Source organism: Halictus rubicundus, chromosome 18 (assembly GCF_050948215.1).
Source record: "Halictus rubicundus isolate RS-2024b chromosome 18, iyHalRubi1_principal, whole genome shotgun sequence".
In the NCBI taxonomy this organism is placed as follows: Eukaryota; Metazoa; Arthropoda; class Insecta; order Hymenoptera; family Halictidae; genus Halictus; species Halictus rubicundus.
This window is the reverse complement of record NC_135166.1, coordinates 3,546,934-3,572,594: the sequence shown is the minus strand read 5'-3', so window position 1 is coordinate 3,572,594 and position 25,661 is coordinate 3,546,934. Positions and strand designations below refer to the sequence as shown.

General features: G+C 41.0%; 1 protein-coding gene across 1 annotated transcript in view; it reads left to right on the top strand.

Moving 5' to 3' along the window:
• Nucleotides 1-25,320, top strand: part of LOC143362754 (neurotrimin) — a 131,804-nt gene extending 106,484 nt beyond the window's left edge. The window contains exons 6-11 of the mRNA XM_076803175.1: nt 5,869-5,997; nt 11,350-11,487; nt 12,059-12,208; nt 13,949-14,020; nt 14,491-14,559; nt 25,002-25,320. Coding sequence (XP_076659290.1) covers nt 5,869-5,997; nt 11,350-11,487; nt 12,059-12,208; nt 13,949-14,020; nt 14,491-14,559; nt 25,002-25,153 — 710 coding nt within the window. The 3' untranslated portion in view covers nt 25,154-25,320. The remainder of the gene's footprint in view (nt 1-5,868; nt 5,998-11,349; nt 11,488-12,058; nt 12,209-13,948; nt 14,021-14,490; nt 14,560-25,001) is intronic.
• Nucleotides 25,321-25,661: the final 341 nt, after the last annotated feature.

The window sequence follows — 25,661 nt, the reverse complement described above, 5'->3', positions numbered from 1 at the left end:
GACTCTCGGCTCCTCTGGGCGCCCATGCATCTCCTACTATCGATTTCGAGAAGGCCTTGTTACCTTAGACGCGATCTAGCGTCTCCGGGAGCATAGATTCACTCAGACATTTTTTTGAACAAATTTTCTAAGGTACTTTTTGTCCCCACATTAGTCTTTCTGTCTATTCGTTGGATATTGAGTCGTTGTGTGACGGTATTGATAGGGTAGGTTATAGGTGCGATTAATCTCCGAACAGATTTAAAAGTTAATTTCTAATGCGATACCGTTGGACCGTGATCGATTTTACCGTTTCAGTTTCAATAATTGCATCAGCTCGATCTGACACGAATTTTCGGGCAGATACTCGGCACTTAGCATGTTTGAAACTTCGTCGTTCGCTTAATAGAATAGATTAGACGATTCCCAGAATTCGGAGCACTGTCGTTTAGCATGTGCGAACGCGTTAATTCGCCGCGCGCACGGAGCCGGCTCGAACAATTATGACACGATACAGCTGTCCCCCCACCCCCACCCCTCCCACCCCCCACATCTGTCCCGTCGCACACACGCAGGAACATTAGCCGCAATGATCGCGGCGCGAGGATTTCGCCCGGTGAATGAATGTAGCCGGGGTTATCTGGGCGGTAATAACGCGAAAAAGGGCACTTAAGGATACGCCGGTGGGGAGTAAGGGAATGGGATGAAATATCGACGTCCAACCCGCCGCTTATGGGGCGGAATACATCACGGTGCTAATTCCCAAATAGGTAGAGCCGGGGGCCCCGGCCCACTTCGTCTTCGAGTAAGCTGTCTGCTTATTTTTACGACGTTAAGAAGCATGCGGGAAATGTTATGCAAAGTGGTGGGAACCGCATCGATGTGAATGGCCGCTAATTTATTCCGCAGTTCCTTTCAGTGCGCCCTTATCGCGCCGCTTAACATTTAAACGGGCTAAATGGACTTTGAAAGACACTGCGTTATCGTCCGCCGCTCTCTCTCTCTCTCTCTCTCTCCCTCTCTCTGTCTCTCTGTCTCTCTCGCCTCGCCGTCTCTCGGACGTTATGAAAACTTCCAGCGCGTTTTTTCGCCACGGCAAATTGGAATCAACCTTATTCAACGTTCACGGGGCAAACCGGCGCTTTTCTTTTTCTTAATGCGACGGGATCCGGGGCTTTTCTGAATCGCCCGGCTTGACGCCGGTATTTCAACCGGCTAGAAATCTTCTGTTCCACTTATTTCCGTGTCCGGCATTTTTCAACACCCCCCCCCATCCCTCCCGTTAAACTACAAAAGGAATTGGAGTGGTTCTTCGAACTCGCGAAGATTGCTGTTCTTCTTTGAACGAGTTTCTTACACGCCCCGGGGACAAAAAGATAGCACACACTAAAAATTTGCATGATTTTGAGCCATTTTCACGGCGCAATTGAAAGAGCGACGCAAAGTTATAGGGGACCGGGTGGGGGGTGTTTTACTCTCCACTTTTGACTCGAATTTTTGTGCCGGATGACAATTCTCGTCAAGACACGAATCGCTGAAAATTTTTAAGTTCAGCTGACAATCAGATTTTGGGATCGCAGATCAAAGTTGATTAACGCTAGGTTTACGGAGCACTAGAAATGACTATATTACATTACTTTATAAAAATAACATGAATGAATCTATGAAAATTTGTAGCCATTTTTTAGATCATATATATATTGTTAAATGAATTGCTCATGGATGCATTTTTACAATCTCAATATTCACAATTTAGAAATATTATAATCCCTCATTTTGACGGGTCCCGTAAATCTAGTGTTAAGGGGTATGGCCACACAAAAATAAAAATATGATTTAACAAGAAATCGAGTTGAAGCAGTGTGTACAACATATGTTGAGCTACTTGAAACAAAATTTTTAGGGAACAGTTACGATTGAAATATTTCTTGTATGTTGTCAAAAATGTGCGCTTTTGTCTGATAAAAAAGAAAGTGTTCCCGACAAGGGCGAATTTTTCTTTTCCCCGTCGGATGTAAACGGGTCAACGACGGCTTGAACGTGGCGTTATCGGATCGATTTTTGCGAGCCCGGATGAACGTCGGAATGTCAATTGTTAGAGAAAGTTGGCGGAAATTCGCTCGAGTCGGTGGCATATTGTAGCTTCCCATTAAGCCGAAAGTATTAAAGATTATCGCTAAACCGTTAAGGGAATAGTTCCAGCGCAAGACCTGCGGGACTACTTGATTAAAATCCTCGGAAAGTGCTACCCAGCCGCCACTGGCATCTCTCGCCGCTGTGCATTGTTTGCGGAACAATAGATAGGTTTGGCGCGCACGGCGGCGTGGCTAACAGCGATTCACGCCATTTTCTTATGCCTCGCCGCGCGACGCGACGGCAACTTTTATTCTTCGCGTGACCTTCACCCCTGCCCACGTTCCTCGGGACAATAAGAGGCGCGAGTGTCCTCGAATTTTTACGCGCTGGACGAAGATCGAATCGACTCTTCATCGTTCGGTAATTATGAAACGGCCACCAGCATTAACCATTTACATTCTTTGGAAAGTAATATCTATTGTAATCCAGAGGATTTTACATTTATAGTAGCTTAATTCGGGATTCATTACCCTTTACAATGAAGGGAGGTTAAACTTCACCTTGGCAACCCAGAAATTTTCAACTTTTTACTAGATGACCTTGTACATCTTGACGAGAAAATGTCAAAAATCGAAGTTCTAAGGCGAGGAATCCACTGGTTCAAAAGTTACGCTTTAAATTTGAGCAATTACCTGTTTCGGTAAGTTTCATTTGTGGAACAGTAATGTTTGTTTAATGCCTCTGTGTGGAAAATTCACTGCGCAGCGACCTAATAGTTATACCATTATTTGTTAACGCGCACATTTTATGTTCCGCGAGTCACTGTGGTGTACACCGACGAATAAAAAGTTTCGTTTTATTTCGGCCCTTCGGCATCTTTTAGTCGGCGAAAAAGGAATTTTTCCCCGACTCGAGTTTTTATAGAATAACCTACGAAGATGCGGATTTGCATAAAGATCCCCTGTCTAGTAATAAAATATGTGGCTGCCACGTTTTTACGAGTCCGGTTATTGTAGGTTCCTCAACTTCTTCGTCGGGGGAAGATAGAGGCGGCGTCGTAATAAGTTCAGACCAGCCGGAAACTAGACTCGAGTAAATGTCTGAGAGCGATGGAAAACCGATTCAACGTTTTTCTCGATAAAAGTAAGAGCACGTCGTATCGCGAGAACGTTGCCACAATTCTTCGACGGTAATGTCTAGGTAATGGTGGCTGGGGGGGGGGGGGGGGGCAGTGCAAGGAATTTCCCTGAATCAAGTAATACAGCGCGATGCGTCTCTGCTGTCGCGTGTACCTTCAAGTGGAATACTTGAAATTCGTTTTGTGTTTCTTCGTTGGCCAACGGCGGGCCACGGCTAATTTACCGCGGTTCCTTCAAAACGCAACGCGCCAGAATTATTTCGGTACGCTCCATTTTCTACACGATGTATTAGCGTTTACCTTCGCACATGTAATTCGCGCTCGCGATGAAAAATTCAGGTCAATTGTGGAGAAGGAAATTAAACGTTGCTTTTTCTTTTTTTTTTTTCTTTTTCATTGCCCTAGCCTCGCAAACTGGCTCAATCGAGGCAACCAGCACAACGCGTGCAAATATCGTCCGCACGTGGCCAATTCTCTATTTTATTATTCAGAACGCCGGCAAATCGAATGACCTCATTTTCTTAGGTTTTCTGATAATCTCCAGTTCACGTTTCATTTTCAGACGGTGCTTCGAGGTGCTTCTGTTTCTTTTTGTACGTAGTCGTTTTTGTTTTTTGGTCTCCTCGCGTATTGTACTTTTTTGGAGTAAAAATTCGGTGCACATCGTCGAAAATATTTTTTCGAGTTTGTCGTCTAAACTTTCATTTGAATTGTGTACATAATCTCACTTGCTTCGATGAGCATCATGTATGAACGTGACGAAATAATGTAAGAGAATAATTAATTACCAAGAGAACCAAAATAATACACGATACAATTTCGATATCTTTTTGTGAGCGACCGTATGACGTTAAGTGGGCTAGTTACTTTCTCGATTAAGTATTTTCCATTAATGAAGAGGTTTTTACGGGCGGAATGTAATTTTGCCGAAAGAAACTTCTCTAATTATGGTAAATCAAGTGCTACAGCGTGCGGTGTATAAATCAATAATGGGAAACAGGTAATTCTTCGTGGTTATAAATGTGTAAAGAAATTTTAAATAATTACTTTCGGACAGTTTATGTTCCTCTACCTATTTATGTTCCACTATGAATCTATTTGAATTCGAAGATGTTTTTATGAGATTTTCTGAACTGAAATTATTATGAGTCTGTTTTCTATACGCAAGAACACTATGTGGGAGACACAAAAAAATGCACGTCGCCGGTGAGCTATGTCATACTAAAAGCACATCAAAATTGACGTCTATCACTGTTCCGACTTCCGTTGTCGACAGGATTGCAAAACTTGCGCAGATGGCGACCGTGTTTTGCACCGCAGAAAAATAGTTTTTACGGTATCATATTTTCGTATGCTGTCCCAGTTTCCCCTAATTGTTTTTAACGGTTCGGCCTGTTCTTTTTTTTTTCATCTCGGCCGCGGTTTTGTAAAAAGTTATTGATGTAAAACAGCCGGAAGGCACTGCGTTTCGTTTGCGATCCGCGCGCAGACTCTCTCATTTCTGGCCCACCTGCATAATTTATTACAACCGATGACCAACCACGAGTCTCCCCCGAAACACGCCGAAAGTTTCGCGAAAACCCGGGGCTTGGAAGTTTTGCAAGTTTGTGCGACTGCACGGAATGATAAATCGTTTACTGTAATTTAATTATATGCCGTTGTATCGCGCGGAAGTGGAACCGGTTATTGTATGATGGAATAAATAATTACTCTCTACGACAGATATTAATGAGCAGCTGGATATAGATATATTAAACTGTCAAATTTCTCCACCCGTTTGGTATTGTTCGCGTTACTCGCGGCGAAATTGTTTGTGGCATCGTTCCTCCTCCGAAAAGTGTTCCCGAATATTTCTTTCAATATGAATATGTTTGATTCGCTTTTTAGTCGGTTTCATGGAAACAACATTAACACCTGCATATGAAATGTCCGATTCATAAACAGTAATTAAAAAAAAAACATAATTTCCTCTAAATAAAACCTATCGATTAAAGTTAGCATCACTGAAATGGTAAAAAGTAAATTTTTTGGTCGTTCACCTTCTTCATTTGTTAGATCGTCATCTATATTTTTGAGCTTCCAATAGTTGTCGCCGATGGAAGGACGAATTCGGTGACCCAGAATACGATGGCCTTGAGTTGACCTTGCAGAACATTCGAGAAACTCAAGGTCGCCTTGATATCTCTCAATGCGTCCTTTAAAATGCCGTATAATTTATTAAACAATCAATAGATGCCGAGGTATTTTAGATAATGTTTCTTGCTGACTCACCCGGTTATGGCTTAATCAATTTTCTAATTATTCTGTTCCATTGAACGTGCAAGCAATATTAATATAGCGAATAAGCGTACGCAGTAAAACGAGTAATTTCGCTTGTTCAGCACAGTTAAAATATTTGCGCATTGAAATATATTTTCGTAAGATTGCATGTAACAAGTCCGCAGCCGCTAAAATGTGTTTAAAATGTTTCCGAGATAGGAGAGGGTCAGAAGTTAATTATGATACGCAGCCTGGGAATGTATGAAATAATATATTCAACTATGACTATTTCAATGAAACTCCCGCGAGATTTACCCCGGGAACTGTACGTGGCCGTCGGGGAATTTGTTGCAAGGATAACTAATTGGAGGGTTTATTCTAAAGTCTAATATTCTGTTGTTTAATTTATGTTCCAGTGGACGTCGTGAACGGCGAGGTGTTGCACATCGTGAAGATCAGTCGGCTGCACATGGGGCCATATTTGTGTATCGCCTCGAACGATGTACCGCCTCCAGTTAGTCAACGTATAGTTCTTCACGTGCAATGTAAGTCTCTCGAAAGGAGAATTCTTTTCAACAATCACTTTAACGAGTCTAAGCGAAGGTCATCATTCGAGACTAATTTTAAAACTAACTTTGAAACGATCTCCTGCTAAAAGATAGCACAGTATTTACTCTATACAGGGTCATCCGTTTTTAAACGGCCAAACGTCAACCAGCTATAGAGGACCCCAAATGGAACAACTTTCACCCCTAACACCTTTTTTTTATTCGAAGTTACTTCATTCAGTCTCCACGGCGTGCCCCATGTCAAAAAAACCAAGATCCAAAGGTCATACAAAAAAGTTGACTTAATAAAAAAGATGCCCCTATTTGTTTTAAACCAATCAAAGGAAAAATCATCAAGATACATAATTGCAGTCCTAATATATTTAATCTTAAGTGAACGCAAAAAATGACGGGTTTTTGCAATTATCTAAAAATCAAGACCGAATCAAAAAAAGTGTTAGGGGTGAAAGTTGTTTCGTTTGGGGTCCTCTATAGCTGGTTGACGTTTGGCCGTTTACAAACGGATGACCCTGTATATGTGAGGCGCCACGAACCGTGGTCTCCTAAAGAATGGTGTCTCCTACCCGATACATGTCCCTCGTCAGACCCGTTTTGTGGACAGTTATCGAGTAACCACAGTGTTACAGCAGATTTCGAGGGGAATTACAAATAAACTTAAAGGGATTTTTCTGTACTTTATAAATACCGATAAACGTATTTTATAAATATCAGTCCGGAGCTATTAAAAATTGCCAGACATTCGGCCAGGGAAAATAATTCGGAATAAAGGCAGAAACATTTGAATGCGACGGGGGAAAGTAAGCTGTACCGAGTGAAAATCGCGAGGCAAAATATTTTTCATCGAGAAATGAGGATAGCGCATGTGTGACGTAGTGGCTGAACAAACCGTGGAGGCAGTTGGAGGAGAACAAAGGGTAGAGACAGGGGGAGGAACAGAAATGGAGTGCATTCCAGGTGCAACCTGATAAAGAGTGGTTGTTCGCCCCGGCACGATGCATTAGGTCGGTTTTCAACGTTTCATTTAGCCACCGATTTACGAGCAACCACTTGACCCAGATATGCTCGATGTACCTGGGTCCATTCATCCCCTCTCGGCCGTCACGTTCAGCTAGTTTTTGGGTGCGAAACGCGTTTCCGCTCCGTCTTTCCCAACACATTAGTCTCCGTGCTATCGCGCAGTCGGACACAACTGTTAACAATTGTCCAAGGAAATTCGAACTAGTGTCCTCGAGCGGCAATTTCGTTCGCCACCGTCCTCGCACAGGGGTTCGTATCACTGTCTACCATTATTTCTCTATTTAGTTTGCATTCATTATTCGACAGTGTTTGTTTGTCGATCGAATTTCTCTCCGTAGCGATTCTGCTTTGTTTTCACGTGAGAAATGACAATACTGCGAATGTTTTTTTTTTAACTTATTCGACGCTCGTTGGTGGATTCGGTGCCATACATATATACGCAGTACACATACTCGATGTATGTCCGAAACACGGGTCTGGCCAGTGACATGTATCGAACAGGAGGACTGATCCAATTACCAAACTTTTTCTTTTATGGGAATTTCAACAACACATTCGTGGCATTGACGAGGGTCAAAGTAGGTGTTTTCTATTTATTATTTTATAGATTAGAGGTTACCGGAAAATACTCCCCACGAAGTAAACAATAACATTGTATATATGGGAAGGACACATTTTTTTTCTTTGCACAGATTTGACACGCAGATGGTTTTGTGTAGTCTCATTGTAGTATTGACGTAAAAAAAAAAAAAGAATTGTCGATTTAATTAAAATAGGCTATTTTTAAGTGGTTTATCTTATTCACAAGATATTTAACCTTTAGCAAACACATGTACAAAACTCGTATTCTTACGGAGAATAATTGACACGTGCGCCGAGCCCTTATTAAGCGAAACGTCCCGTCACGCATTGTTTTTGCATTCGGTGACATAACACCGGGAATGTTATGCACGAATCAATAGACCTGAACAGCTTTCGATAAATACGATTCTGGAATATTCGGCCGGTTTTCGTAAATCTGTGTCGAATTACATTTGGATATAATTAATTCTCGCTCCGTCGTGAATTATTTGCTCGTCCGCTGCTTTTTCTGTGTGACGTTGAATGAAGTCATTCGAAGTTTCACGCGAGTATAAATTTTCGTGTAAGTCGCAGGGCGTATTGAATAAATCGCTATCAGATGAATTAAAATGTAACCGAGTTAAAACTTTCCGTCTAATACGCCTGTCGAGCATTAAAATGTTAATTAATAGTTTCCAAAGGAGGAAAATTAACTGCGAAGTTACACAAAAATGAGAATGAGAAGTTTAACTGAATTCGCTGTCAAACCGTTGCTTCGCGACAAGTTTCCGCGAGGTATAATGAAAATATTATAATACGGTGTGTCCATTCATTGATATATACTACTTGCAGATCAAGTTTCACTGAAAGCCTCGTCGCACTAGTCATAGCTGTCACGGCAATCGTCTCAATTTCGAAAATTTAGGTTCCAGAACATCGACAAAGCTTTAGTCCACCGAAATCATTGCGATACACCGGGCACTTCTATGAATAGCGTTTCGATGATTGGTGGTCAATTGAAAAATCAATTTGATTCGTTTGTCCGAAATGCTGGCATAACCTTTCGAATAAAAGTGGTTTTCGTCGAACGGCTAGAAAAAATTCCGTTGTTGATTCAATCTATCGCGAATACATTCAGACAATATTTTCCCTAAATGTTTTACACAGATTCGAAACTACGAGTTACCGGATTACAGATTTTATACGTCTACACTGTTCGCGATGTATATGCAGAGACCGGGGGGAAATAAAAAGTTTTATGAGCACTTAGGAGTATTTTTATCTTTTTCAGGTCAAGTAACATTGTATCGACTGAAAATGTAGGCTTTTATTGAGTTCCCCTTAAAGCGGGCTATTCGCGAAATTATTCGAAATATCGAAATTTTCAGATACTTTTCGGATCGAGTATGGCGAGTCGTTTAAATTCTGTGTGAGATCGATGGAATTAAATTGATCAGTTAATGGCCGGCCAATCTACGCGATAACTCAACGAAAACGTCGAGGGAAGAATATCGAGTGGACGAGGGAGGACGGTATCCACCGTGATATCGTCTCAAGCGTATACAGTGGCAGTAAATCGTGATTTACGTTGGTTCGTAAAAGACGGAACTATGACATGATATTGCGGCTCCGGAATATCTATATCGATCGCCGGCGCGGAGCGCTGACGGCGCGGCGGCGTACGTACTCTCGTCGCAACACGTATAATAACGGAAAAGTTTGAGAGGGATGTTTTCGCTCTAAGAGAGTCTTGCATTCCGTAAGTCGGCACCGTTGAACTTTCAAGTGTATGGAAACTTCATGGAGTCCCTCGGAAAAATGGGGAAAATTAAAAGAGTACCGAACCGTGTCCATGGAACGCACTGGCCGTTATTTTTAGTGCACAAAGGCTGCCCGCTCTGCCGAATAAAAGAAACCCTGCGCGCAGGATAATCCTCGCCGGATGAGGTTATTCGAAAACCGACAGCTGTTCTTTAACCCTTAAGTGGTTACACTTACCCAATTCCTTGCCAACTTTGATTACAGCAACAATTTATTTCTGTAAACTTTCTATAAACTAAAAATGGCGCGGCTAAAAATGTTAACACAAAATCCAACACTGGGGTCCTTTGCGGACCCCACTCATGCATTTAAGGGTTAATTAGAATCCGCAACGGTACATCAAGTCACGCAACCAGCGTTCGAATGTTTATTGTCTTGCTCCCGTCCCTTGGTGTTTATCAACTTGACACTGCGGATCTTTGCGCAAAATACAATTTTTCTGGGTCATTCGATAGCTTATTCGAAGAAAATACTTTGTGCTAATTTTCAACCCTGTATCTCGACATGGGGGGTAGTAATGGGGTGACAAAGAAAATGAGGTTTTCCATAATTTCTCTTACCCTCTTCAATTAAAAATTTTGAGAAAAGTCAGGTATATTTTAGGTATTAGAATGCACGTCTATGAATTTTTTCAGAATTTTTAGCTTCGAAATCGAATTATAAAAAATAGTCGAAATTTTGAAATGCCGATTTCTCGTAGAAGTTGTGAGATACTAAGTTCATATTTTTACAGTTTTAGCAAAGGGGGGCACATAGGTTAAAAAAATCAAAAACCGCTATCTCTAGCGGTGGATTTAATCGTCTACCGAGTTGGTACAAGCTTGGAATTGTTATTCGATAAACAACAAGCTTGATCAATTAGAAAAACATGGGAAAAGCGGTTTATCTTATAGAAGAGATAACAATTATTAATCAGCTTTGACACTATATAAACGAGAAGAAATGAACAGTAATAGATGTTTGCGTGGCGTCGCTTCTTCAATCAGTTCGCCTCTTTTATTCGTGTTGTACTGAAAAAATTAATTACGCGATCGCGGAAAGCAATTGTGCTGCAAGGAGCAGTAAATAATAGCGTTTGAAAGAAGCGCGGAACAATGCTTCGGTTTCATGAACATTGACCTGAATGGGTAGCTTCTTTGCTCGGGATAATTAATCATGATTAAAATTCAAATTAACTTAGGCGTGAATGGTATCTTTTGTTTTTATGTAGCCCACGGTAGCGTAACTGTTATTCGAGCCTCGAAGAAAAATGTTTCACGCGGATAAAGAAACCTTTTCATGGGAATAACTTATTTTCCCCGTTTCGAATATTCGGGACATCATAAAAATTCGAAATAAAAAGATTCCGTACATTATCCATTTTGTTTTATACATTTTTAAAGACTTATACTCTCCGGTACTTCTTCTTCGGGACAATGGCGAACGGTAGATTACCATCCACGAGTTGCTAAATTCAAGGTAATACTAAATTCACAGTGAAGATGAAACGTATTATGACACATTGTTTTGTGGTTATTGCTTTATATTGGTGTGCATATTTGCATCTCTTTCACTGGATTATTGTTCACTAATTATTAGATTGAGGATCTTCGTGCGAAATAAAAATGCTCCGCATTAATTGCAAGAGACAAGAGACTTTTCGCTGAATTCTAAACGCGTATAACTTTTGAACGAGCGAACTCCGCGTTTTGAAACTTACATTCTTGGAGTTTTCTCGTCAAAATCTACGGGGCTGTGTAAAAAAAAAGTGAAAAATTTTTGGTCCCGGAAAGTGAAGTTTAACCTTTCTTTAATCGCTTTAAATAGGTCCGAATGGCAACAAAAATGTTCACGGTACATTCTGTACAATTAAAAGAAGAAGTAAACATTTAATCTGGAGAAATATATGTAATATTAAGTAACTCTACGGTTGTTTTTCGTTTGTTACAGTTCCTCCTATGCTTTCTATACCCAATCAATTAGAGGCTGCGTATATTGGACAAAATGTCACACTGGAATGCCACACGGAAGCTTATCCTGCCTCGATCAATTATTGGATTACTGAACGCGGCGACATGATCGTCTCTGGTAATTTTAAGCTTTATAAAGTTATACTTGCTCGACTGCCACTCGCAATTACAGCGCATACTTTCAATCTACATGAATGTAGCTGGAAGATTTAAAATCATAGTCACCGAACGGAAAGACGTTTCACATTTCACGTTTATACCGCATGGTTTCCGGTATACAGTCATACCAATTTTCAAATTGCTTTCGTTCTAATAATCCTGGGACACGAGACAATAGATTGAAAGGTAATGTCAATAGTACGATTTTTTGAGAGGTTTCAATTCCGTAATGTACAGTGATTTCAGAAATCATTCGAACACTAAATTTCTGATTCTTGGAAAATTCGATAAAGCGGTACAATATTATTGAAATGAAAACTGAAGACGCGTTTTCACGTGAAAATTGTGTCGATTCGAAGTTGTGTAAAAACGTTGGAAAATCTTTCCCGTGGCTAAATCCACGACGGATTTGAAAATTGAAGATTGCTCTTTTCTGCTTTTCCGCGCGTTCATTCCTTTGATCATCTCTCCTTTGTCGTGCCGAGAAAACCATAGTTTTATTTGCCTAGGCAATTACAATTCCATTACAGGTGACAAGTACGAGGCGGTGCAAGTCGACGACGGCTACAACAAGTACATGAAGCTGAAGATCCGAAACATCGGCCCGGACGATTTTGCCTCGTACAAGTGTGTGGCGCAAAATTCTCTTGGCGGAACGGACGGCAACATTAAATTGGACGGTGAGTTATGCCACGCCTGACACACTTCGCATAACCGCCCTAAACAGTGCAACATAAAAGTTCGTATAATAACACCAGCAACATTAATTGAATTGTGACGTTTACGGACCGCCTTAGAGCTATTTTGAAACATATTGGAATATTGGGGACTTCAGGCATCGGTTCGGATAATCGAGGTCGTTTTTGTCCCAATTATTTCAACGATTATTATTATTTTGATTAGAAATAAAATGTAATTCTCTGAATCCATGTAATAAAATTATAAATGAACACTTGAATAACATTAAGGTGCACACAGTGTAGAAAACAATCTGCAAATTTTTCAGCCATTGTTTTTCCATCTTTTCACGAAAGGAATTGTAGAAAACAGTTGTTTCCCTAATTAAGAGAATGTTACGAAGTTTTCTGTATTGAATTACACGGTGAAAGTACATTGGCAGAGAAGTGCAAAAATTCACGGGGGATATCGACAATAATTGGTACGATTGTACGTGTATTTATGGCCTAATGACAAAGTAATTGATTCCCGATATACTTTCACGCAAAGTCGATAGGCATCGATCGATAGGTCGAGCTGAAACGGCCCTTTCGTTTCGCCGTTGTTCGTAATTGGCGATTAAATTTATGAAGGATATATTTATCCCTGGAGAGAGTATACCTTTCCACCTCCGTGGACGAATAAATTGGCTGAAATTAAAAGTTTAATAAGATATATCGTTCAGCCTTCCGTTCCGCAAGCGAAACGCGAGGCAAGTTCAGCCTTGAATTTCTTAAATTCGCAAATCCTTCGCGAATACGGTTCTGCATTAAAATGTTATTTATTATGGTACTTGGTTAAATAAGAAAAGTTTGTACAGACAAAGCTCCATGCCCGGGAAGTTATTCTATAATTACCGGAATTTGAATTTTCAATCTCCAAGATTTTGCATTTACATTGTTGAAAGACTTTAAGCTAATCCTTCATGGATTTGTTTCTTTTCAACAATCTATCCGTTTCTTTGTGTATCCTGTGCTGAGAATATAGTCATCGACAGAATGATCGAAAAATAGTAATGGTACACCACAATTAAATAGAGGAAAATATTATATTGTGTCGTTCGAACGATTCCAAAAACTTTCGCTACTGTACTCTGCTATAATTGCAAATATCAAGCTTCATTAACTTAGTCTTATGATTACTTAGTCTTAAATTATTATTTATCTGGAAAAATTTATACAGAATTTTAGAAATGTTTATCGAAAGGAGAAGATTCAACCTTGAAAATGAATCCGAATTTATTTCTGCGATCTTTTATTGTTCTAACGTTTTATTAAATCTGAAAAAATTCTGAGGTACCGAATACAGTGCCTACTCGATATATGTCCAAGGCACGGGTCCGGCTAAGGACATATATCGACTGGAAGCTTCTTGGCTCGTCAGGGGTTATACTCCGCGGTAGTGGGGATACTTCTGCGACGTTAATCGGCTAGATGTTTGGGACATATATCGAGTAAAGACTGTACAGCCTCTAATTCGACGTGGAATTTTAGCCAGACGTTTAAGGCCGTTTGCAACGAAAATAAAAATTCGAAGGACAATTACAGAAACGTAGGAATTCGTTTTTAACCGTGCGACCCAGTATGTCGGCGCAGGATCAAAGAAAAATCGATGTTCAAGCCGAGAGTGCCCCGTTGAAAATATTTCTTATCGTGTTCCCAGATGTTTTTCGTTAACGAGACGATCATTCGGTTAATTTTCAGAGATTCCAACACCCTCGACGACATCCACCACACCGCCGCCCTTCAACGCGACAGCATCGATGAAGAAAAACGGTAACTAACGTTCAACTGGCTTCGGGTGTGTTCTCCCTATTTCCGCGACGTTGATCTTGATCGCGATCCTCGGCGCCCAAGCACGCCGACGGAGCAAATTAACCAACCGAGACAACGATATCGTCGAAATTTTCCCACGAACGAACGCGGAATTAGGTAGAATACCCGCCATTAATTTGCAAGCATCCCCCCCCCTCCTTGCCCCTGGAGCAGCCCCATCTAGTCGTGGCGCATTCATTCTCTCCTCTCTCCCTCTCTTCTCTCTGTCTTCCCAGCTTGGGTTCTTCCCCTTCGTTTCTTTTGTTTCTTTATCAACCAGTCAAGGACATTCATTCCCACGGCCTCGCTCGCCCACCCCCCACCCCCGACTGCTGTCCCTTCTCTCTCTCTCTCTCTCTCTCACCCCTTGCCATGACGTCCAGGCCCGTAAAACACGCCATGTAAAACCGCCTTTGTGTAATGTATTTTAGGTAGTAACGGTAACAAGAAATTACGGCAACGACCTATCGACTACGAGGTCGAGGAATGGCGAAATCCAGGTCAGTAAATATCTATTTTAACACGGCTCGCGTACTCCCGGCCATTCCCCACGACGATACACGCCGGTTGGTCGCCCCTCTTATACACCGGCTCGTTCGAGTAATTAGCATAATTAAAAGCTCGTCAACGGCGCACCGTTCGAGACTCGAGCGCAGAGATTCCCCAAGCGAATCCCGCTAAATCATCGATGGTCGGTGACTCCATTTATCCGTGAACGGGTTATTGTCGCCCGCTTATCCCGCGCCTTTTAATCGATCAAACTTCAGTGCCGCATCCGACAGATTTTCTTTTCCGCTTCGTTCCAACGTGAGAGAATCGAAGAGTTAGGATATGCCAGATGTATTGCAGAAGTGCAGTGAATTCTCTGTATACGTCGCCGAGGCGTCGCCGATAAATGTCACGGGATTATCCCCACCGCGGGGTGTACCGCGTGAGGGGCCGAGAAGCTCGAGAGTCGGATAGTGACTCCTGGACGATAAACGACATCATGACCCGTTTTGCTGACATATATCGAGAATTCACTGTAATCGCCATGGTGTGCAGTGCCACGTTTACGTCGTATGAACTCCTTCATCCGCAAGTAAAGTCTTTCATCCGAACGTGCCGACAGCAATTAGGGGAAAAACCGATTCCTATGGTGTACGCTCTTTGTCGGAATTTCTGTTTTCGCTGCTGGTGTTCGAAGCGTTCCGTAAAATAAAGTGTCGCGTGTGTACCGTTGCGTTTTTCCATTCCGCGAATTTATCGGAGAGTCGCAGAGACGGATTTTGTGTTTCGCTTGAACAGAAAAAAAAAAGGATCCAGTGTTTGTTTGATCTAGTCGAACACGACCAGTCCGTCCAGTTGCGAGTTTGCTTGAAACATTACGGAACACGTCGGAGAAGGTACGCATTTTCGTGGTCAACGAATTAACGAAAGATTATTTGCGTAGGTTCTAATTGTCGAGTCGCTTAATAGTTTCACGATCGAAAACTCATACTGTCGAACATTGAAGAAAGTATTTCTGTCGTGAAACAAAAAATAAGTAGTGCACTTACATTTCTAATTTATTTTGTTGCTAGTACACATATTTTCATACACGTTGCATCGTTGGACGTGTGGAAGCAATTAAAAGGTTAACACCCCGGTCACGAAAGTTGCAAAGGAACACTATTGCCGGCATTATAAATAGCAGCCTGTTTTCTGTTGCGCCAGTTTCGCAGTTTCACGGGAACTATGAAAAACTAATTTCCCCGGAGTTTCTAATAAGTTCGTATCAATCAAACGGCGAACTTTTCTTGTATATCGTCCAGGATCTATCCTTAAACTTAAATTAGACTGGCAGTCGTATTCGCACGAGAAGCCGGGGGGTGATCGGCGCTCTGTCATCAACTCCTTTTATAGAACTGAGTAAATACTTCTACTTTCGGTCAAGAATGCACGGTTACTGCAGCGAACTCATGGTCGTGGCGAATGCCACTTTCACAGTTTCGTCGATATCGATTTTGCTTGATCGTGGCGTACACATTTCTACAGTAATCGCGCTTTATATTGATAGAATTAGTGACGAAAGTGATCCGATTCTTTCTCACGATTTTCAAGCAATTCGGTGATCGAACATCTTCTCGATAAGTGTCCACTACAAGGGACATGTATCGGCGAGGAGAAAGTCCGATATAACCTTGACCTAACTGTGGCCTTTTATAGTACAGTATAACAGCTTGGTGCACGCTTTGGGAAATTTCTCGCATAATAATTTAATTATTGTTTAATTTAATTTCCTGTTCTGGAATTGTAAAATTTGGTGTTTCTTTGTGGTTCTATAGTACACAATTGCCAAAGTTCAAATGTATAATGAGAAATTTTGAATATTTATGGGGAATCACTGTAGCAACTAATTTTGAGAAGCATATGAAGGTTCGTACAAAATTTAATTGCAAGTGAAACTCTCACTATTATATTTTTGAAGTTAAATTCTAAAAAAGAAAGAATTCTAAGAAAAATGTTAATACTCCTTCAGGTAATTTCGAATCCTATTTCTTTGGAGGTTTGATTATTAGCCTATTTTGTTAGCTACGTGTTTGTAGCTTTATTAATTACTTGACTATTGTTCATGTGGTACCGCACAACAGTTGAGTACGTTTTCTAATAAAAACACGAATTATAAACTAATAGAATAAATGATTGTCGGAACGATGTGAAAACCGTGAAAAAATGTCAAGAATTGACTAAACGGTAATGACGGACAATTACAATGAACGTTTAAATGAAATAGAACGTGTCTTTTATCCTGTTGCTTTGAACATTTCTGTCACATTCGGTCGTCGTCCCTTTGTCAGCGAAATAAATTAAATTTATCGATTAGCTATATATTTGTACACATTCGTAGCGCCGTGGATGGGAATTAATATTAAAATGTAATAATGATTTCTAACGTGTTCCGCCAACAAATATTCCATTTCATTTTAATGGACGTTTAATCAATTCTCGCTGATTAATTTAAATCACGGGGCGTGAAACGTGCTCCATTTAAAGAAGGGACGGAAGACGGAATCTCCCCCACCCCACCCCCCACACCCTTTCGAGTTTTATTTCTTTACTGTCGCTGTTCTGATTTCACCTCGCCCCGTACAAAGTATCGCGTAGCTTATGAATATTGATCATCGAAGTATCTTATGAATACGTATGAGAAGAACAATCGAACCAGTGTAAGTGCCGTTAAATTTTGAATATCGATGGAGGTCTGAATATTCTTCGAGCAAGTGGCGCGTCGACGGGAAATTCTGTGTGAAATAATTCGCTTCGGCGAAGAATTATTACATTTCTCACACAAACACACACATACACAAAACAGATTCAATTCTAGTTTCAAAAAATATTCAACGGTAACATTTTCTTCGGAGACAACGAGTTTCCCCCATTAAATTTGCCTTTATCCTCGACGAAGAATGTCTGGAGTCACAACGGCGCATTTAATCCGATACTTTCAGCCAGAGAAGTGTGGAACACGAGACTGACATTAATTCCGAACGATTGGAGAAAAAGAAAGCTTCTGTAACCGCGCCGCGATACCACTGCGAAACTGGCCTTTGTTCCGATTTCCCCATTACTCGATCGAAACTCCTTGCCGCTGGTGGAAAATCACGTTTATTCAAAGTTTCCACACGGTGATTCGCGGGGCTCGAGGACCGAAAGGACCTCGGTTATCATTCCGATGAAAATTCTATAGTCGTGTGGGCTCTGTGTGTACGCGGGCCCCCGTGCCCGTGGTTATAAGAATCAATTCATCGCTCCGGTCGCGAACTCGAACTTATTGTACGTGTTCGACGTGGAAGTCGATCGATTTAACAAATGAAAGAGAGAAAAGGGGCGGTAGGGGAGGGGAGGGAGTCTCGGGAATAGCCGGGGGGCGGGGGGGGGAGAGGGATCGTTCTCTCGAAAGCGGGAAAGCCGAAGGGAAAGAGAAACGGTAAGAAACCAGCTCTCGCTCCGTCGCCGTTTCCGCGTTTCGCCGTCGTCGACGTTGTAGTGGAACCGCAGGTCAACGAAACTCGTTTTTCATTAATTGAAAGTAAACTTCGGGGAAAGGTGGGTCCGTGGGTGGATCGAAGGGAGAGAGAAGGGCCTCGGAGTCGCTCCCGGGAATCTTCGAGCGAAGTCATTGAAACTGAGTTTCTGGGAACTTTGACGGCGCGGTGCGGCGCGGCGCGGCGCGGCGCGACGCGGCGGTGCCAGTTGCTGCCAATTTATCGGAATGCGAAACGAAAGAGCCTTCGGCGTGACGTTTTATCAGCAGCCCTCATAATACGCGAGACGATATCGTCAAACTCCCGGCACAATTGGAAAAAGGAAATAATTCCGTCGGAACGAATGAACCGTGTTTGACGTATCAGCCGCGCCGAGTGTCATTCCGTTTCCTGGGCAAACTGAACGCGCCCGGTGTCGATCAAACGCTCCTTAATTTTAGATCATGCTTAATTTAATCCTGATATTTAATGCGCCGTGCTTGCTTCGCGTCGTCCTGCAGAATTTTAATAAATTCCGAAACTGCTGCGATTTTTCTGCATTATTCTGGTTCACAAGGTAAAGATTGGATTGGTCAATTAATTATTGAGGTATAAATAAAATAACAAGAACCTGCTACCCAGATTTTTAGCACTATTTAACAAATTATAGGTACCCGAAGAAATAAATTTGCTAAATAATTTCTCACGTGTGCACCCTTAGAATCTTAGGCATTTTATATATTTAATGCGCCGTGCTTGCTTTGCATCTTCCTGCAGAATTTTAATAAATCTCTATTCTTGAAACTGCTGCTATTTTTCTGCATTACTCTGGTTCACAAGGTAAAGGGATATTTGGATTGGTCAATTATTGAGACATAAATAAAATAACAAGAACCTGCTACCCACATTTTTAGCGCAATATTTAACAAATTATAGATACCCGAAGAAACAAATTTGCTAAATAATTTCTCACGTGTGCACCCTTAGAATCTTAGGCATTTTATATATTTAATGCGCCGTGCTTGCTTTGCATCTTCCTGCAGAATTTTAATAAATCTCTATTCTTGAAACTGCTACTATTTTTCTGCATTATTCTGGTTCACAAGGTAAAGATTGGATTGGTCAATTCATTATTGAGATATAAATAAAATAACAGGAACCTGCTACCCAAATTTTTGGCAATATTTTAAAAATAATAGATACCCAAAGAAATGCTAAATAATTTCTCGTGTGTGCACCCTTAGAATCTTAATAATTTGAAATTGAAAATATTAGGACCCGTCATCTTGACAGATCCCGTAAACCTAGTGTTAAAAAATTATTAAAATATTGAACAGCGAAAACCACGTTTTACACGTACACGCACGTAACATGCATGCGTGTACATCACAGCGAAACTCTTTTATACACAATAATTGTTTTCCTGGCTGAATACGCATTTTGATTTCCTGAATATTTTGCATTTTCCGGTGAGTGGAGATCGAAGTTCTCGTTGTTTATTTTCCCGAGTTCATTTTTTCGATTGTGAAAAGCCTTCGTTTGTATGTTTAGAAATATTTTCTGCGCGATATTTTCTAAATAGTGCCGTTTCATGGTCAACAATGCAACTACGTGGAAAACTTGAAAAGAAAATTATCGATTCGAATAATCGTTACACTGTATCAAGCTTTGACATGTGAAGCTTTGTGTCTCGAAACGGATAGAAAAATGTCGCGGAAAGCTAGAAGAATAGAAATTATGATTAACAACGCCCACGTTCGAAAGAACTTCTCCTCGACTAATTTTCACTCGTATTGTTTCAAAACTTCCGGAGATAACATGCGTCCGAACTTTCTGCTTGGTATCATTTACTTAAAGTCTGCTCCCTGTTAAAACTTTACAAATTATAACTTCGAAAAGTTAATGCATCATGGCATGTATCGGTACCAATTTCTGACACACACACACACATAAACTGTCAGTTTCTCTGTCAAATTAATTTAATCGCGTTTCCGGGTTGAACTTTCTTTTGTATTTTTAACTTGTTCAGTTTCATTCCTGTTCAATTCCGCGGTACGAATCGATCAAACCTGACGTAATTTAATTTTCTATTTTCGAGCCATCGGTCTTCAGACTTCTTGAAAATATTGCTCCGCGAAAATAGTATACTGGATACTTGGGTTTTTTAATATCCTTTATTTTCATTTGATGGAAATTATACGTCTGACAAAAACATTCATGTACAGGGAATTATCGTTATATGTCAGCAGCACCGATTTTGATATCACTTATTGTCCAGGAGTCATTCTTTGATCGGCGCCGAACGTAGAAAAGTATTATGTCATATTCCTCGGTGTCCAAGATCGACCTTTATCATCCAGGCCTCGGCGACATATATCGCGAATTCACTGTATTTCGCTAATGTTACTTTTACTATGTCATGCTTTTCATTTTATATGGTATAAAATTAATTGTAGGATGATCCAAGACTTTCTGTAGAGCTTAGAATTTTTTTGAGTGATCTCTTGAAGTTTCACTTCATCCGGCGGAATTGAAGATATTTGACGGGGATGGGTAACCGTACACATATACACAGTTATGCACGTGTGAAGCTGCTCGAGATCCTGTTCGCATGATACATCTGACCACGTTGAAATTCCGAGGTTAACAGTGTAAACGTATCGACTTCTTCCCCCGTTGATATTCATGTATTCATAGCCGGCAACATTACCGGATTTGTATTAGCGCCACAGGTGGCGATGTTGATTTAAGTTCGACCGGTTCGTAAAACTTAGAACAATCGGCCATCCAATCGGGAAGCGAAATTGAACGGGGTTCCGTGCCGGAAAGAATCGAACTAAGACAATAAACTTTCTATTTATTGCAGCGCGCCGGCCCCGCGGTTCTACTTTCGCCCTGGGAATAATTTAATAAATTTCTTTCTCGCCGTTCCATAACGCAATTCGTCAAATAACTTGGGAATTCTACAAAGGGTGTAGCCGGTCAGAACTGCCCCCAAATCAAAATGAATTTGCCATTCGATATCTTATCCGAAGAAAACACTTTGTGCCAAATTTCAACCCTATATGTCGACATAAGGGGTAGTAATGGGGTGACGAAGAAAATCAGGTTTTTCCGTAATTTCTCTTACCCCCTTCAATTGAAAATTCCGACAAAAATCGGGAATATTCTAGCTATTCCATTGCACATCTGTGAATTTTTTCAGAATTTTCAGTGACGAAACTGAATTTTAAAAAATAGAAAAAGTTTCGAAATGCCGATTTCTTTTAGAAGTTATGGGACCGAGCATTGTGTTTCGATTATTTTAATTTTATAAATAACCAAGTATCCGTCGCTGTTTCTTACCGGTTTAATATTAATTTATGTTTCATTTTTTAAAGAACACCCCGGCGCTGTCCCCGTCGGGGCCGTTCTCGTGTCAGTGAAAAGCAGTTAATTATCAAACAACCTAACGGCGGACGAGGGATTTCGCTGCGAGTGAATTTTCCGGGTAGCCTTAATTATCAGAGAGCTGCGCAGCTTGTATGACAAGCAACATTTAATCATGAAATAATAAGTCTTCAGTTATCACTTGGCCGGTTTCACTTGTCTGTTTCACTGTTCCAAAGCCGAGTTTCGCCAATTTACGAGTCAGCCCCCGCTGTACAGTGGCAGTATCCGCGAAGATATTCTTAGACTTCTGTAAGCGAGTTTCCAGAACAAATTTAATCGTGGCGGTACCGCGTAAATAGAATGCTTTAATCTTTTAGCGGAAATTTCGAATTGTTACTTGGCCCAGTTTGATTAGACTAAAAACCCTTCCGGTTTCGTTCTGAAAATATCTCAATTCTCCTTGTTTGCTATGTATACTTCCAGATGACTCGATACATGTATGTGTATCACTATTCTTGAAACGGAGTAGCAAAAGCGTTCCCGCGGATACTAGGAATATTTCCGGGAGAATATCACGCGGAAACCGAATGAAATTTTTCTATTACATTCTTCTAATAGCGTTTCACTTGACCCTCTGTATTCGAGCAAAATTTCTGAGCAGCTGAAAACAATGTTTACATTATCCGTCAACGTTAAATAATTACTTTCTTGCTTGTGAACGCAGAAATTCCAGTAATTTGAAACGATACAAAATTGCAATATTATATATATGTCCGAAATGCTTCGCCGATAAAAGTCCAATCCCCATTACGCCGACGAATTGTGTCTCCTTGCCGATACATGTCAGTGGCCAGACCCGTGTTTTGGACATATATCGAGTAGAGGCTGTATCTATGATTTAAGAATTCGAGAACAATAATGTTTCTTGAATGTATAAACTCGAGAGGATCGGATATGGTTAAATTATTCTAGTTTCGAAATTACCGGGGTTTTGGCTCCGTTGGAACGTTCTCGATGGCAAAACGTTGATACTCGCAGGTGCTTCGGTGTACGTGAAATGGGTCTATAATTTCACCGTTGACGTATGTATACCAGCAGCGGGAGACTTCCATCTTTAAGGAGATTAGGAACGCACAAAACACTAATGTTTCGTTCACCCTCAATTTCTTCGGGGACCCATTCGTTGTGTATAACAACGTTTCGTTTCTTTGACGACACCGTCGCGTCGCGTCGTCCTGATTTAACAACCGCAGCATGATACCAGCCAGGAGGTTATAAATATACCTGAAGGCGGTCGCTACAACTAGAGAGCCTTTTATCTCGTTAAAAAGGGATTCGAGCGGTCCAAATATCCCAGATTCCGTAGAGCCGGGAATTTGGTAGAATTTCATTCCAAGAAGCGGAAGAACCGGCACGCTCTTCTCGCTCTCGCTTCGCATTATCCTTGGCAACTCCTTGCATTCATCTTCCGTATCCGGTTGTGCTGATATTCGCGCATACATACATCCCCGGCGTTGTTGAAATAATGACCGCTCCGTTGAACCGTCCCCGCAGTTACGCCGTCCGAATTCACCTAAATGTAAAAATTCATGCCTAAAACCAGATTTAGAAATATCCCCCTCAACACCGTTTACCGCAGTGTTTACTCTATATATGTCCCAAATGTCTAGACGGTAAAAGTCCCACAAATAATGAAATGATTATGAACAAAAGTTTGTTAACTAGTGTGAAATAAACGATATTTGTTCAGTTTACATCGTTTAAATCACAGAAAACCCTCTGGGGCAAGTTTCCTTTCGGTACCCCCACCATAAGGGTAGGTAAGGGTGTACACGAGTTTAACCAATTATGCTCTATTTCTTCCGTTCTGCTCGACAAAAAATGACAAAAAAATTCATGAACATTCTATCCAATGGCACTCACGACTGTGAATTTTTTCCGAATTTTTTGCTGTAAATTCGATTTTTAGGAAATTTCAGAATCTTAAAATTGTTGGTTTTGTACTGTGGTTACCAGATTGCCATGTTTATATTATTATGATACTTGCCTATTATTATGATTATAATGATGATTATGATTTTGCTCAGACTTTTGATTTATGCAAACACGTTTAAAACATTTCTATGCCCCCAGAATGCATGTACAAAAAAATGAATTAATGGAATTGTGAACTATCCTAGTCTAAGAGAATCTGCAGAGCAATACTGACACATTAATAATACGTTTAATTTTTCATCAGCAACCTGTCGCCGTTTAATACCACTGCGGTACCGCGGCGACTTAATTACACCGCCAAGAACGTTTACCCTAACGCGCGTGTAACAATTTTATCCGCTCCCGTAATCGGTGTCGCGTGTTTCCATTTTCTCGCATTGAATCGGTTCCGTATAGAATTAACTATGAATATTATATATCGTGCAGAATTAACGGAGAGACGAGGGCACAATAAAGCTTGCAGGGAACGCGTTATACGAATAATGGAGCGCTTAAATAATAATACAACACTTGGATAATCGAAAGTTCGGATGCTAATTATGCGAACAATCGAGCTACAATTCCGAAAGGACTGTGTGAGAGAACAATGGCACGGCAGTACGGATTTCATAGAAAATAAATACACCGAGCCCCGATTCGTATTCCCATAACTCGGTATTCTCGGGATTATGCCAACTGTGAAACCACTGTTTGAGCTCCTTGTAACTTTTCATTTCTTTCGAAAGAATGTCCCTGCAACGTAATTGCACACAGTAACGTAGAAGGGGATGATTCTACATGAAAAAACAAATTCAAAAGAAACAATAAAATCTTTTCATTTGAGGCATTCTTTTCGAGAAAATCGAGTCTAAAGATCCGTTCGCGTGCTTTAGTACAGTGTTTACACTATATATGTCGCAAATGCCTGGCGGTTAAGAGTCACAGAACTACCCCCACTGCCGCAAGTATTCCCCGTGAGGGGCGAAGAAGCTCGAGACTGTAAGGTCGCGTGGATCAAAGAATAGTATCTCCTTGCCGATATATGTCCGTGGCTAGACCCTCGTTGTGGACATATATCGAGTAAACACTGTATGTACAGTAACCGTGGCCGGGGTTGTACACAGTCTACTATAGAGGGTGTTCACTCAATCACCAGCAGTAGAGTTATTATTTCTTGCGAATAATAAATATTAGAAACAAAAATACGAAAGTGAAGAAAGTAATACTGTTTTTTGCAAACAGTGTAATACACGTGAAATAGGGATCTCTATTCTTCCATTTATGACCTTGTATTGATCTTGACACGTGTGTACATACAATATAAAAAAATATATAGCACTCCATAAAAAAAAGAAATTAAAAGCTACCCTCTCATTTCTAAGAGAAACTCAAACTCAATTTTTACATACTCCGTTAGATTGCTTACAGAAAAATAACAGTGTTACTTTCTCATTTGTCCCTGAGATTTATTACTTGCAAGAGAGACGATTAATTGTTCGTGATTTATTATTTGCAAGAGAGACCTGTCTATTAGACGAGACGATGATAGATGTAAAGTGTCCGGGACGGGAGTAATCGACGAACGAAAGTGAGATCGTTCCTGTTTCCAGATTACGACAGGAATTACGGTCCGGCATCGATGAGGCCGCCAGGCGAGCCTCCGGTGGACGCGCTGAGTCTGGCCGTTTCCCATCGGGCTCAGCTCGTTCTTCATCTTCTGGTGAGTCTGCTGTCGCTACTACTTCCAGCCATCCGAAGGTGATTCTCACGTCGCGGGAACGGGGCTTCCAGTTCTAGTGTTTATTGGACGGTGACCAGACCGGAGACGGCCGCCAGTTTCCGGCGCGCCGGCTCCGGCTGGCTGACGGACGAGTGCGACGAGGCAAGACGCGCTTGAAATTATTTTCATACTAAAAGTGGACGTATACAGAGAGCAAAGAGGATATTATATATATATGATATATAATACAAAAGATATATATATATATAAATATAAATGAAACAAAAGGAAAAAAAAATATGATATGTTGTGTAAGTATACTGTGCCGTGAGCATGAAAGAATCCTTAGGCTTCTGGTTGACGATTATTTTCTGACGCGCAATGTTCTCGCGTTCGTGGACTAACAACAAACAGAAAGAAAGGAAGAAAGACTCTCCGTATATATATACATATACATATATACATATGTATGTATATATATGTGTGTATGTGTGTATATGCACAGTCTCCCGTGACAGTTTACGCGCGGAGAAGGGGCGCGGTAAAACCG